The following is a 16,832-nucleotide window of genomic DNA, read 5'->3' as shown; positions in this document are numbered from 1 at the left end:
TATAACATGTCAGAACCGAGAGTTTCACAGACATATTGTGATAGATATAACATGTTAGAACCGAGAGTTTCACAGACATATTGTGATAGATATTAACATGTTAGAACTGAGAGTTTCACAGACATATTGTGATAGATATTAACATGTTAGAACCGAGAGTTTCACAGACATATTGTGATAGATATTAACATGTTAGAACCGAGAGTTTCACAGACATATTGTGATAGATATTAACATGTTAGAACCGAGAGTTTCACAGACATATTGTGATAGATATTAACATGTTAGAACTGAGAGTTTCACAGACATATTGTGATAGATATTGTTAGAACCGAGAGTTTCACAGACTCATGTCAGCTAATCTACCCTCCTTATCATGTCCAGTACTATATTACTATTACCATTACTGTTTGTCCAGGTTGATGTATATATTATTATGTCTCCAGAATCGAAACAGAAATGGGTACCTTTGGATATAGAGCCTCCAAAGTCTGGCCGTCGAAGCAGAAGTCAGGGGAGACTACCCCCACGTCGAGAGTCTGCCAAAGCTCAGGAGAGGATGCTCAAGGGAGGTGATAAGAGGGAAGAAAATCGTGGAGAAAACAGTAAGTCTTAGGTTTGGAATAGGTGACACAATAAAGACCAGTTTATTAGCTCACCTGGATTGAAGGTCCGGTGAGCTTATGTATCAACTTCTTTTTAGGTCATCTGACCCAAAGGGTCAGGATGACCTATAGCCATCGTGTTCCGTCTGTCGTCGTCCGCCTTGGGCCATGCGTAAGACTTTCTTTCAAAATGCCACTCCTCCTTAACCCTTGGGTGGATTATTTCCAAATTTGGTTTGAAGCATCATTGGGGGAGGGCAATCATATTTTATATAAATGAGGCTGGTTTGACCCTTGGGGCCTGAGGGGCGGGCTCCAAAAGGGGAACTTTGGTAAATATTTGCTATGAAATCCTACTCTTCCTTTACCCTTGGATGGATTACAACTAATTTGGTGTGAATCATCATTGTAGGAGGGCAGCTATATCTTATATAAATGAGGCTGGTATGAGCCCTGGGGCCAGAGGGGCGGGAGCCCCAAAAGGGGAACTTTGCTGAAATTTTCCTTTAAAATCCTACTCCTCCTTAACCCTTGGTTGGATTACATCCAAATTTGGTTTGAAACATCATTGGGGGATGGCAATTCACAATTTTTATAAATGATGCTTGTTGGGCCCCTAGGGACAGAAGAGTGAGGCCCCAAAATGAAAACTTAACAAAAATTTTGCTTTGAAATCATACTCCTTCTAAATGGCTTCATTGATTACAACCAAATTTGGTTTGAAACATTTTAAGGGAACAGCAATCATAATTTATATAAATAAGACAGGTCTGAGCCTCGGGGAAAGAAGGATTGGGCGCCCAAAAGGAGCACTTCGGTTAAATATTGCTTTAAAATGCTACTCCTTATTAATGCCTTAATCGATTACAACAATATTTAGTATGAAACATCATTGGGGAAAGGAAATCCCTAATTGATATAAATGAGGCTTGTCCGACCCATTGGCACAAGGACATGCCCCAAAAATGGGAACTTGGCTGAAATTTTGCTTTAAGATGCTGCTCCTCCTTTAAGCAAAGAGAATAAAAACCAGATTTGATCTGAAACATAACTGGCTGGGTATAAATAATTTATGGTTATTATATAATGATGCTGGATTGAGGGGTGTGTCCCAGCTGTAAATGTTTGCCAGATGACCGTTAAGGCCCATGGGCCTCTTGTTATAAATCAGTACTAGTCCTGAACACCTGAATGGATTTGAATAAAATTTGGTCTTGAGCAATATTGGGCAAAGGGGATCAAACGTCGTATAAACAGAGGGTGTGGCTCCCCCGGGGCCAGAGGGAAATTGAGGGTAAGTCTTTAAATCCCTACTAGTCCTGAACTCTTGAATGGATTTTGATGAAATTTAGTCTGGAGCATTATTGGGCAAATGTGATCTAATGTGGTGTAAACGGATGGTGTGAATTATATAAAAATGTCCATGTTATAGTCGAACCATGATCGATCATAGAAATCATGATTGATTAGTCAAAATCAGAGGTAAAATGACTAATCATCGATTAAATTGATTAATCGGAACAACACTATGGCTTAGTGAGGTAGATGCCAACTACTACAAAGAGACCCCTGGCTGTTTATGAGGTGATAAAACCCAGTAAACAACCATACCGGATAAGAGAGGAAAGTGGTAAACAAAAGCTGGTGTCATATGAAGCCAAGAGGCCAGAACGGTATAATAGTATGATAATACTGTTAGTGAAATAGTGATAAATTACAAATGTTTGTCATACTTTATAATTATAAACACATTTGTGTTGGGACATACTGCTCATATTGAAGCATTTATGTAAAAAACTCGACCAGAATCATCGTGACTGGTGTGTTACAGTCTTTGATTTACTTGGAGTTATCCCCCTTATTATGATATTTTGTGTAATTTCTTAAAGCCACTTGGTCACAACACACATGGTGTCACTACCTAATAGTACTTGTTAATAATGATGAGATTTTATAAAAATTATTTCAAATGTTGGCTTGGAAAATACTTATGATGTGACAGATTCGAAGGTTTCCAAGTCTAGATTCAAGATTCTATAAAAAATAGTGAAAATCTTCCAAAAAATTCATTGATAAAACAGCAAAAATAATTCATTGATAAAACTGCAAAAATGTCAGGTAAAAGATTTTGTGAGGTGATTCAGATTGATAAATCTCTACTTCTATCATCATTTTTGCCAATTTTCACTGTCATTCTGTTTTATGCTTTTTATCTCTAAACATATACTGTTAATATATAAGTCATAATTAATGAAGAGCAGTTATCCAGACCCCTTAGGCCTCTTGTTTTTCACTGAGGATACCATTGACAAGAATAATATTAATACTGTACAGTATTTAAATAGTGAAACCCAGTGGAGGAGAAAACATTTACCACAATGTTTCTTGGTTTTAAAATGGTAAAATAAGCAAATGAGGTGTTTCTTGGTTTTAAAATCTTGAAATAAGCCAATGAGGTATTTCTTTGTTTTAAAATCTTGAAATAAGCCAATGAGGTATTTCTTTGTTTTAAAATCCTGAATAAGCCAATGAGGTATTTCTTTGTTTTAAAATGGTGAAATAAGCCAATGAGGTATTTCTTTGTTTTAAAATCTTGAAATAAGTCAATGAGGTATTTCTTTGTTTTAAAATCTTGAAATAAGCCAATGAGGTATTTCTTTGTTTTAAAATGGTGAAATAAGCCAATGAGGTATTTCTTGGTTTTAAAATCTTGAAATAAGCCAATGAGGTATTTCTTTGTTTTAAAACCTTGAAATAAGCCAATGAGGTATTTCTTTGTTTTAAAATCTTGAAATAAGTCATTGAGGTATTTCTTTGTTTTAAAATCTTGAAATAAGCCAATGAGGTATTTCTTTGTTTTAAAATGGTGAAATAAGCCAATGAGGTATTTCTTGGTTTTAAAATCTTGAAATAAGCCAATGAGGTATTTCTTTGTTTTAAAATGGTGAATTAAGCTGATGAGGAAATATTTATCCATGTTTCTTAGCTTTCAATCTGTGAAATAAACTAATGAGGACAAATTTATCAAAAACACAACCACTAAATTTTGTAGCATTCGAATGATGAAATAAGTTGATGAGGAAAATGAAACCAAAATTCAACCGTAAAATTTTAATTGTAGTTTTCCAATGATCAAACTTTGCACCAAAACGACAACTCTTTTAATTTGAACACTCGGATAACTCAAAATTTGTTCTTGGTCCCGTAGAGTTCAAGTTAACAAAGTTCCACTGTATTTAAACTGTCCTTGTCATTTTAGTCAATTTTGAAAACTGAATCAACAAAAACCAGATAGTTTTATAGAGCTCTGGCAAATGGTGAAATAAGGTGTTGAAGAAAATGTAACCAAAATGCAACCAGAGAATTTCAATTGTAGCTTTCAAACAGTGACAACTTAAACTGATATGGAAAACATAATAAAAACGCAGCCACAAAGTTCTCTAGCTTGCAAACAGTGAAAGAAGCGAGGAAAAGGTAACCAGATAGATTTGTAGTTGGCAAACAAAGAGATAAGCTTATGAGGAAAATGTAACCAAAATGAAAGTGGAAAATTTTTATTGTAGCTTTCAAATGGTGACATTTTAAGCTGATGAAAGGGAAAATGTAACCAAAAAGCAACCAGATAGTTTTTTTGCTTTCAAACAGTGAAATAAGCTGTTATGAAACCACATCTCTTTATGCCATTCAAATGGCAATGTTAATGAAAACAGCAAAAAGTGACAGTCTAGAGGTCATCCTTCAGGACAGAGTTACTGTGTATTGCCCTGACCAGACAGTCAGATCACAGCAAGCTTATGTAACGTAGATAATGACATGTGGAGGACCTGTGTATATAAGAGCTAATTAGTGTAATCTGATTCTTGACTCCCTTAACCTGCCTAGCTGTAGGTCAGCATAAGCTCATTTCTATACCTGCTGTCTTTTATATGTGAGGTGACATACACGTTTCACGACAATATGTGGGCAAAAAGTGCAGGCTGTGGGCCACGAGAGCAGTTCGAGTAGGAGAGTTAGTACACCATTAGTCTGTGGAGATTTAGGTCATTATGGAAGCCCTGATGCCCCAGGCCATAGCTCTGGTTGTTACCTGGCGGCCCAGGTGAGAGGCGTTCATGCGTGACCAATGATGGAACTTATCATGTACATTTGTTTATGAATGACAGCTCGATGCCGCAATCATTCAGGAAACTGCTTAACTAGGGACTTACATGTGTGTAGCATGTGCGGACAGAATCACACGTCACCATATGTTGCAGGGTTTTATTGCTGTTTGATTAACAACCAAAACATGGTCTTTTAAAGACTTTGATTTCAACTGGTTGAAGTGTATGGACTATTGTGCTGGCACAGTTCCTAAGACATTTTATTGCTTGTGATTTAATGTGGTTAACGAGGACTGAAGATTTGTTATTTGGTAAAGTGCATAGATCAGTGAGCTGGCGTAATAAAACAGATTAGTGAGCTGGCGTGATAAAACAGATTAGTGAGCTGGCGTGATCAAACAGATTAGTGAGCTGGCATGATAAAATAGTAGACATTTCTATTGGTTAAGCAAAGTGCACAGATTAGTGAGCTGTTGTGATAAAATAGTACAGACATTTCTATTGGTTAAACAAGATACAAGGATTAGTGAGCTGGCATGATAAAAAGTGCACAGACTAGTGAGCTGGTGTGATAAAACACTAAAGACATTTCTATTGGTTAAAGTGGACAGATTAGTGAGCTGGCGGGATAAAACAGTACAGAGTTTTCTATTGGTTAAATATGGTGCAGTAAGCTTATGTCATTACCCAGACTCCAGATTTTCCGTGTGTTAAGTCTATACTAGTGTGCATTTTTGATACACAACTGTGAAAGTCTCGGGACTAGTCAGCAGGAGTGGTTACAGAGGAGATTTTCATGTCGGTTTAAAACCACAAACTATAGATTGCTGGCCTGGTTACCAAGGACAGTGGCTTTGTTGGTTACCAAGGACTGGAGATTTTATTTGTTGGTTAAAATCCAAGGACTAGTGAGCTGGCGTGGCTACCTGGACAGGAGCTGGACGACCTTGGTCAGGTCACTATCCAATGTCCAGTGGTTAATATGTGGATAGAAGTGACCGTGGTCCAGCCGATGTTCCCATCACACAAAGGTTGTATAAGATAAGACATAGAACAGAATATATCTTATAAATATAATTGTTATAAAGGTCAAACTTGTTTATGAAGGTCACATGGTTTATATGTCAAGCCTATTATGTGAAGATCACACTTCGTGTAGTTGTATAGGTAGTAAAATTAAACCAGTTTATATAAAGGTCAGAGATGATATAAAGGTCAAACCTGTTTAAATGAACGTGACAGATACAATGTAGTTTAAAGGTCAAGTCTGTTAATGGGTAGGTCAGACATAATATAAAGGTCAAACCTATTTATAGGAAGGTCAGAGATAATATAAAGGTCAAGCTTATTTACAGGAAGGTCAGACATAATATAAAGGTCAAACCTATTTATAGGAAGGTCAGAGATAATATAAAGGTCAAACCTATTTATAGGAAGGTCAGAGATAATATAAAGGTCAAACCTATTTATAGGAAGGTCAGAGATGATATAAAGGTCAAGCCTATTTATAGGAAGGTCAGAGATAATATAAAGGTCAAACCTATTTATAGGAAGGTCAGAGATAATATAAAGGTCAAGCCTATTTATAGGAATGTCAGAGATAATATAAAGGTCAAGCTTATTTACAGGAAGGTCAGACATAATATAAAGGTCAAACCTATTTATAGGAAGGTGAGAGATAATATAAAGGTCAAGCCTATTTATAGGAATGTCAGAGATAATATAAAGGTCAAACCTATTTATTAGAAGGTCAGAGATAATATAAAGGTCAAACCTATTTATTAGAAGGTCAGATATAATATAAAGGTCAAACCTATTTATAGGAAGGTCAAAGATAATATAAAGGTCAAACCTATTTATAGGAAGGTCAGAGATAATATAAAGGTCAAATCTATTTATAAGAATGTCAGAGTTATTAAATATAAAGGTCAAACCTGTATATAGGAAGGTCAAATATGTTTATATATATACTGGTCACAGATAATTTGTAGATAAAAGTTATTTATAGGAATATCACTGCAGGTATGTCACTATAATTTTTCTTATCAGCACATAAGTTATCTCAGGATACTAATCAGTAATATGCTTATCATGTCTCCAGTTTTCCTTCCAGTTTGCCTACCAGTATGTTTCGGTTAATTTGTATAGCTGCCATTGCCAAAAAAAAATGACTCAAACTGGAGATTTCCTTTTTAATCTTAAATTTCAACTTATCTAAAATGTTTTATCCTTCAGTTATTCAGATTGAATTAAATTTACGAACAAAAAGTCTCCAGTTTTGAAAAAAAAACCATCCCAAATTGGAGGTTTTGAGTTTTCCAGTTTTGGCCCCTTGACAGATATGCAGTGAGCCTTTATTACTTCAATTGTAGATTGAAGGAAGTGTTTTGTTATTTTACAAGACCGATAAAACTTATAAGTAAAATTAGTACTGATATCTACAGGTGAGGACCTGGTGCCAGCTATAAGGTGTGGAGATTCACTCCAATAACTGGTACTTACACAAGCTGATGACAGTAAATAGCTGTAAGGATATTAGGTGTTTACTGATCACAGCTGGATGTCAACATTAGAGGGAAGTGTTCCTGACTTGTGTTAGGTTGCCTGCAGATACAGTTATATTGGTGTCTGTCACCTAGCACCACACAACACTAACATGACTTGACCTCAGTACAGGTCAGAATGGGGGTTGTAAACCTCCATATCTAGGCCAACTAGCTATATCTATAAAGCAGCTAAACTGTCCGGCACATCTAGCTGGGCCATGACTATATCTTAGAGAACTTTCATCAAGGTCAATACCCCTGACTCCACAATGTTACCCTGAGAAAACTTATTATGTAGACATCTACAAGATAGTAAACCAGAGTTCCTGTAACTTATGTTACATGCAAATATTCTATAATTGGATATTGGAGCTGGTTTAAAAGGTTAATAAGATATACAGTCGAATCTGTATTAAGCGACCACTCAAGGGAAGTTGAAAAACGGTCTCTTAATGGAGAGTGGTCTCTTAATAGAGATGGTATCTTAAATTTAATGAATGTTCATAAGCTTTTTATTCGCTTTATAAATTGGCAATAATGATTTATAATATATATGAAAAATGAACCACCACTTTGAATAAAACAAAACAAATTTTTTTTTTTTTTGTATTTTTTTTTAATAATTATTACTGTGCTAATTTTTCATCACTATATGTATTTTTTGAAATTCTTTCAGCATAGCAAAATACATCGATTTAACATGAGAAATATATTTCATTGGTTAATTAGAATACTTTCAAATTATTTATATATATTTTTTTTAATTCCTGAAATCTTGGTCCGAATTTCCGCTCCGATTATTATTTACGTTCCTGCATTTCCTACTTTAAAAACGGCGACTTTTTCACTGGCAAATATCTGTTTTAATGTCTCAAAAAAGATAACAATTCACGATTTAACAGTAAGTTAACTGTTTATGCATTCCTTCATTGTTATATTTCGCATGCAAATTGATATATCGTATATAAAACGTCTGAAAATCGTCAGAATTCCAGACGGTCACTTCGCCTCATCTCCCGTCCTTTTGCACGAAAAGTAAAAATACTTGGGTGTTATTATTACGAAAATGGTTATGGAGACTTCTGGTCGCTTATTGGAGAGTTATTTTTATCACGGGAACGAAAAATTGTGGTCGCTGGTCGCGTAAAGAGAGGGTCGCTTAATAGAGTTAAAATATATAGCGAAAACGCTCGGGAGGAATTGAAATGGTCGCTTAGAACAGAGGGTCACTAAATAGAGATGGTCGTTTGGACAGATTCGACTGTAGTTTGGTTCTATAATTGGATATTGGAGCTGGTTTAACAGGTTAATTAGATATAGTTTTGTTCTATAATTGGATATTGGAGCTGGTTTAACAGGTTAATAAGATATAGTTTGGTTCTATAATTGGATATTGGAGCTGGTTTAAAAGGTTAATAAGATATACCGTATTTATTCTAATAAACGCCCCCACTCTAATAAACGCCCCCCCCCCTTTTTTTTGGAAAAAAAATTCCTCAATTCGAGAAAAAGAACTTACCGTGGCACAGTTATATATCCATCCACATGTGTCCAGAGGTTATTATTTAAAGGATATCCAACATAAAACTAACACAAACCACAAAACAAAGTTTCAGTAACTATATACACAGTACCACTACATCGTATCAACAAACGTCAATGTCCCGGGCTGTCATACGCGCCACTGTCCTCGCTGTCATCATCACTTCCGGTGGATTCACTTTCGCTTTCACTGAGTTCAACTGCACATGCACCTCCCATTAAATTTTCCAGTACATCCTCAGCTTCCTGGACGTCACTTTGGTCAAATCCGTCAAATTCATCCCCACTGTCATGCTGGAATAAGTCGTCCTCACTGCCGTCAATGGCATTCGTGATTCCGCATTTTTTGAAGGAATGCTGGATGGTAGTTGGGGTGATACTGTCCCATGCAGCTTTTATCCATACGAGCATTGTAGCCTTAGAGGGGGCTTTTCTATTCCCACCTTTGGTTTTCTCAACGGGACCGCTAAAGCACCACTCATCGTAAAATTCACTCAACTTTTGTTTGAATGGTTTGTTCCATGAGACATCTGCTGGTTGCAGTTTACAGGTGCACCCGCCCGGAATCACACACATGTCTGTGTTGTATTTGCCTCGGAGTAGGGACTTAACATGCTGAGTAAGATGTCCCCGAAAAGAATCCCACACTAGCAAACGTTTGTGGGTATTATTGACACCCCAGATTTTATTTAACCAAAATTTGATACTTTCTTCGTTGGCCCACGACTTAGCTCCGGCCCCGCACATGTAGACGACAACCCCGCTGGGTATATCAGTTTTTGGTAGGGGACGAATACCAGGCAAATGTACAAGTGGAGCCATTTTAGTTCCGTCACCATACGCTGCAAGTGTTACAGTTATTTTTTGTTTGTCGTGACCAGTACTGGTCACACGGACCTCCTTTTCACCCTTTAATGCCAATGTTGATTTCCCAGGCATATCGAACCATACCGGGGTTTCGTCCATGTTTGCTATATACATATGACGGTACTCTCGTAGCCTACGCATTCTTAGAACGAAATTAAGGAATCTGTCAACACGGTTATCAATTAAGGACACCGAATGTTGGGCGACATGTGTGGATCGGCGGAATGAAATGCCGTGTCGTCTTTTAAATTTTGTGAACCATCCAGCGGAGGCCTTAAATGACTGGCTGCCATTTTCTTTATGCATTCGCAGGGCCTCGTAGCGCAAGGCTTTCCCAGTCACACGGACACCTGCTTCACGGCGATCTTGAAGCCATTTCATTAATTCCGTGTCAATATTTTGGAATTTTACTGGCCTTCCTCCTCCCTTACATCGTTTTGATGATTTAGAAATGTTTTTTAGTTTTTCTTTGTTTTGGCACCAGTCCCGCACTCGTTTCCGGTCAACTCTAAACACAGTAGCTGCTGCATGTTTTCCCTTTTGCTCGGCGTAGTTTACAACTTTGAGTTTGAAATTTACCTCATAACTTCGCTTCAAACCCGACATGATTGATAGCAGATATGATAAACTACAAGTGATGAGAGTAAACTGGATCATAACCGATTTATGACGCAATTTAACACACTCGACCGCGTGTTTCAAACAATGTTCATGTATAATATATGTTATAGATCTACGTAATGTACAACTACCGTAGGTATAAATAACAAAGTTTATATTTCTTGCAATTTCATACACGGGTGTCAAAATGTTTGTCACTTAGTTTTACAATGTTTTGGATACATATACACATGTTTCATGGTGTGAAATGAGTACATACAACAGATCTCACAACTTACCGACTCTGAAATTTTGATCTCCATTAAACGCCCCCCCTTGGAAAAATTTCACGCCCCCGGGGCGTTTATTAGAATAAATACGGTAGTTTGGTTCTATAATTGGATATTGGAACTGGTTTAAACAGGTTAATTAGATATAGTTTGGTTCTATAATTGGATATTGGAGTTGGTTTAACAGGTTAATTAGATGTAGCTATATATAGTTTGGTTTTATAATTGGATATTCCTTAATAAGAAGCATTTTTTTGAAATTAATCTGGACATATTTAATAATTAGGCAGCTGACCTTTATTCTATCTACATATTATTATTATTATTATTTTAATTGTCTCAATGTTTAGAATTTAAAGCTAGAAGTACAAAAAATTGTTCACTTTAAATGTTCAGTTTGGATGTGTTATACATGTATAGTTAGTTGTGTATTGCCAACAGCTGTTGTGATGGCCTGAGGGTGTCCTCACAAAAATCAATACAGACATTACACAACCACTCATAAATCACCACTCCTACATGTCTCAAGGTGCAATGTATGTAAAAGTTATTCCTGTTCTAATGGTGTCTAATTGGCTGCATGTGTTACCGACACTACCTATAGATACTAGTGTACACTTGTCATTAGTACCCACACTACCTATAGATACTAGTGTACACTTGTCGTTAGTACAGACACTACCTATAGATACTAGTGTACACTTGTCATTAGTACCCACACTACCTATAGATACTCATGTACACTTGTCATTAGTACCCACACTACCTGTAGATACTAGTGTACACTTGTCATTAGTACCCACACTACCTGTAGATACTAGTGTACACTTGTCATTAGTACAGACACTACCTATAGATACTAGTGTACACTTGTCATTAGTACCCACACTACCTATAGATACTAGTGTACACTTGTCATTAGTACCCACACTACCTATAGATACTAGTGTACACTTGTCATTAGTACAGACACTACCTATAGATACTAGTGTACACTTGTCATTAGTACCCACACTACCTATAGATACTAGTGTACACTTGTCATTAGTACCCACACTACCTATAGATACTAGTGTACACTTGTCATTAGTACAGACACTAACTGTAGATACTAGTGTACACTTGTCGTTAGTACCCACACTACCTATAGATACTAGTGTACACTTGTCATTAGTACCGACACTACCTATAGATACTAGTGTACACTTGTCATTAGTACCCACACTACCTATAGATACTAGTGTACACTTGTCATTAGTACCCACACTACCTATAGATACTAGTGTACACTTGTCATTAGTACAGACACTACCTATAGATACTAGTGTACACTTGTCATTAGTACCCACACTACCTATAGATACTAGTGTACACTTGTCATTAGTACCCACACTACCTGTAGATACTAGTGTACACTTGTCATTAGTACCCACACTACCTGTAGATACTAGTGTACACTTGTCATTAGTACAGACACTACCTATAGATACTAGTGTACACTTGTCATTAGTACAGACACTACCTATAGATACTAGTGTACACTTGTCATTAGTACCCACACTACCTATAGATACTAGTGTACACTTGTCATTAGTACCCACACTACCTATAGATACTAATGTACACTTGTAATTAGTACCGACACTACCTATAGATACTAGTGTACACTTGTCATTAGTACCCACACTACCTGTAGATACTAGTGTACACTTGTCGTTAGTACAGACACTACCTATAGATACTAGTGTACGCTTGTCATTAGTACCCACACTACCTATAGATACTAGTGTACACTTGTCGTTAGTACCCACACTACCTATAGATACTAGTGTACACTTGTCGTTAGTACAGACACTACCTATAGATACTAGTGTACACTTGTCGTTAGTACCCACACTACCTATAGATACTAGTGTACACTTGTCATTAGTACCCACACTACCTATAGATACTAGTGTACACTTGTCATTAGTACCCACACTACCTATAGATACTAGTGTACACTTGTCATTAGTACCGACACTACCTATAGATACTAGTGTACACTTGTCATTAGTACCCACACTACCTATAGATACTAGTGTACACTTGTCGTTAGTACCCACACTACCTATAGATACTAGTGTACACTTGTCATTAGTACCCACACTACCTGTATATACTAGTGTACATTTGTCATTATGTTTCTTTATATTACAGGAATATGACTGGTTTCTGTTATTGTTTATTAAGAAATTTGGCTCCAAATTTCCTTTCAAGTCATCTGAGACACTAGTATACCAGAACTGTAGTATACCCCTCCCCCCAACAGAATTACTCTTATTTCATAGGAAAATTTACAACAAAAATCACCTTCCAGGTATTTGTGAAACACCTGTGCAGTTTTGCAGATGGCCACATGCACTCTGTATTGGTAAACTGATTTTTTCGGTGACAGGTCACTCTGGTTAGTGTGTATCCTTGTTGACCACTGTCAGTGTTGGTGTATCGTTGTTGACCGCTGTCAGTGTTGGTGTATCCTTGTTGACCGCTGTCAGTTTAACCTTATGCATTAATGTCAGTTTTATCTATTGGAGATCACACTGTATACCATCTACATGAATGGGTTTGTGTGGTGTGACATGTGTTTTTTTTTCTCCTTTTATTTTATATCCAGACCTAGTAAAGGAGGGTAGTAAACCTTACCAAACTTGGAAGTTCTCATCCCGCAAAACTTACCAAACTTGGAATTCTCATCCCGCAAAACTTACCAAACTTGGAGTTCTCATCCCGCAAAACTTACCAAACTTGGAATTCTCATCCCGCAAAACTTACCAAACTTGGAGTTCTCATCCCGCAAAACTTACCAAACTTGGAGTTCTCATCCCGCAAAACTTACCAAACTTGGAGTTCTCATCCCGTAAAACTTACCAAACCTAGAATTCTCATCCCGCAAAACTTACCAAACTTGGAATTCTCATCCCGTAAAACTTACCAAACTTGGAGTTCTCATCCCGTAAAACTTACCAAACTTGGAGTTCTCATCCCGCAAAACTTACCAAACTTGGAATTCTCATCCCGTAAAACTTACCAAACTTGGAATTCTCATCCCGTAAAACTTACCAAACCTGGAGTTCTCATCCCGCAAAACTTACCAAACTTTGATTCTCATCCTGTAAAACTTACCAAACTTGGAGTTCTCATCCCGCAAAACTTACCAAACCTGGAGTTCTCATCCCGCAAAACTTACCAAACCTGGAATTCTCATCCCGCAAAACTTACCAAACTTGGAGTTCTCATCCCGCAAAACTTACCAAACTTGGAGTTCTCATCCCGCAAAACGTACCAAACTTTGATTCTCATCCTGTAAAACTTACCAAACTTGGAGTTCTCATCCCGCAAAACTTACCAAACCTGGAATACTCATCCCGCAAAACTTACCAAACTTGGAGTTCTCATCCCGCAAAACTGGCTGCCAGTGCACTTTCACATTTAGAATACAGGATTTCACGAAAGATGATCTAGTGATGACTTTAAATTTGTGAAACATGAACTAGTAGGGTCATGAACTCTACAAGACTACACTATTAGTAACCAATGGAATAGCTGTCATGTCAAGGTGTTACAATTTAACTCGTTTATGACGAACTTAAAGAACCTGGAAATTTAATTTATTATACCCGTAGTTTGATGTATAGATAGAATGAATGGGAAAAAATTGATACAAATTTCATTGTGAGTTTAATGAATAGCATTAGTCCAGATATAGTTAACCTCTGGTCAGTTCAAATCGATGGATAGTTCAAACATTCTTTTCAATAAAAACAATAATTTGGTAGGTAGTCCTAGTTTTGGACTATGACTGACCCTATTTTGGCTAGTTTGAACTTGAACTTGTCAAATGAAGAATGCAAAGTAAGACTTTTTTGGCAAACTCCATTGAAAGCTTGCGACAGTCGTCACCAGAAAACTGCTAAGACATGTAAAATGTAATGGGTTATATGTGTGATCTTTGCATTACATATGTGACAGAAAAACCTTAACTATATGGGTACGTGAGTATTTTGTCTTCAATCAGTATCTGTTGTATTTCAGGAGCTGATCATTCCAAAAACTGGCGGGATGACATGAGACCCCTGAGTCCACGTGACACCCGAGGGGGCTACGGAAACTTCAACAGAAGGGGTGGACGAGGTGGACGGGGCAGAGGAAGGGGCCGTGGAGGGGGAAGGAGTAGAGGAGTGGATTCTAACGTAGAAAACTTCACAGGTAAAAGTGATACATATACAGGTAATAGATGGGGTGAGGGAGTGATACATATACACAGGTAATAGATGGGGTGAGGGAGTGATACATACACAGGTAATAGATGGGGTGAGGGAGTGATACATATACAGGTAATGGATGGACTGAGGGAGTGATACATATACACAGGTAATAGATGGGGTGAGGGAGTGATACATATATACAGGTAATAGATGGGGTGAGGGAGTGATACATATACAGGTAATAGATGGGGAGAGGGAGTGATACATATACAGGTAATAGATGGGGTGAGGGAGTGATACATATACAGGTAATAGATGGGGTGAGGGAGTGATACATATACAGGTAATAGATGGACTGAGGGAGTGATACATATACACAGGTAATAGATGGGGTGAGGGAGTGATACATATACAGGTAATAGATGGGGTGAGGGAGTGATACATATATACAGGTAATAGATGGGGTGAGGGAGTGATACATATACAGGTAATAGATGGGGTGAGGGAGTGATACATATATACAGGTAATAGATGGGGTGAGGGAGTGATACATATACACAGGTAATAGATGGGCTGAGGGAGTGATACATATACAGGTAATAGATGGGGTGAGGGAGTGATACATATACAGGTAATAGATGGACTGAGGGAGTGATACATATATACAGGTAATAGATGGGGTGAGGGAGTGATACATATAAACAGGTAATAGATGGGCTGAGGGAGTGATACATATACACAGGTAATAGATGGGGTGAGGGAGTGATACATATACACAGGTAATAGATGGGGTGAGGGAGTGATACATATACAGGTAATAGATGGGGTGAGGGAGTGATACATATATACAGGTAATAGATGGGGTGAGGGAGTGATACATATACAGGTAATAGATGGGATGAGGGAGTGATACATATACAGGTAATAGATGGGATGAGGGAGTGATACATATATACAGGTAATAGATGGGATGAGGGAGTGATACATATATACAGGTAATAGATGGGGTGAGGGAGTGATACATATATACAGGTAATAGATGGGGTGAGGGAGTGATACATATATACAGGTAATAGATGGGGTGAGGGAGTGATACATACACAGGTAATAGATGGACTGAGGGAGTGATACATATACACAGGTAATAGATGGGGTGAGGGAGTGATACATATATACAGGTAATAGATGGGGTGAGGGAGTGATACATATACAGGTAATAGATGGGGTGAGGGAGTGATACATACACAGGTAATAGATGGGGTGAGGGAGTGATACATATACACAGGTAATAGATGGGGTGAGGGAGTGATACATATATACAGGTAATAGATGGGGTGAGGGAGTGATACATATACACAGGTAATAGATGGGGTGAGGGAGTGATACATATACACAGGTAATAGATGGGGTGAGGGAGTGATACATATACAGGTAATAGTAACACCACACTTGTGTGGTCCACCACAAGACATAATAAAAACATTTAATATTTTAGTTATTTCTACATATAATTAGTTGTAACACTTTCTGTCACTGACACAAACCTACAATGATACAGGATTTTAGATACATCTAAGTTAGCTAACATTATTTTCTCTTTTGATCTATTAACAGGCCAGGATTTTAAATACTTCTATGACGAGCAGTACTATCAAGATCAGCCCCAGCCGAGTGTTGTTACCCCTACTGGAGGTTTTGGCACTGTGTACTTCAACACACCCTTTGTTGATGACAGCACTCTCAAGGATTTCATTAAAAAGCAGATGTAAGTAGGTGAAGGAGAAAGTTTAAATTCTTACAAAGTGCTGTCATAATCAAACCTGGATTATACTTTCATGTAAACATGGGTATACTTACACACATTTCAGATTTTGGATATTCTACAGATGACTGTTAATTGGACACTGTTAATTTACTGTACATTGTTTAAATTTTTCTGTTAATTTACTGTACATTGTTTAAATTTTTCGATTAGCTTGTGTTTGAGCTGAATTTCTCACTTTTTATATTTGGAGAAATACATTGTAGCAAT

The 16,832-nt window shown here is 37.3% G+C and overlaps 1 protein-coding gene across 1 annotated transcript in view; it reads left to right on the top strand.

The window, feature by feature from the left end:
* Nucleotides 1–16,832, top strand: part of LOC117328691 (la-related protein 1B-like) — a 44,894-nt gene that overhangs the window by 16,320 nt on the left and 11,742 nt on the right. Inside the window, exons 5-7 of the mRNA XM_033886177.1 lie at nt 447–605; nt 14,628–14,801; nt 16,415–16,565. Of these exons, the coding sequence (XP_033742068.1) occupies nt 447–605; nt 14,628–14,801; nt 16,415–16,565 (484 nt within the window). The remainder of the gene's footprint in view (nt 1–446; nt 606–14,627; nt 14,802–16,414; nt 16,566–16,832) is intronic.

The sequence above is a fragment of the Pecten maximus genome, chromosome 6 (assembly GCF_902652985.1).
Source record: "Pecten maximus chromosome 6, xPecMax1.1, whole genome shotgun sequence".
In the NCBI taxonomy this organism is placed as follows: Eukaryota; Metazoa; Mollusca; class Bivalvia; order Pectinida; family Pectinidae; genus Pecten; species Pecten maximus.
This window is presented reverse-complemented; position numbering and strand designations above follow the sequence as displayed.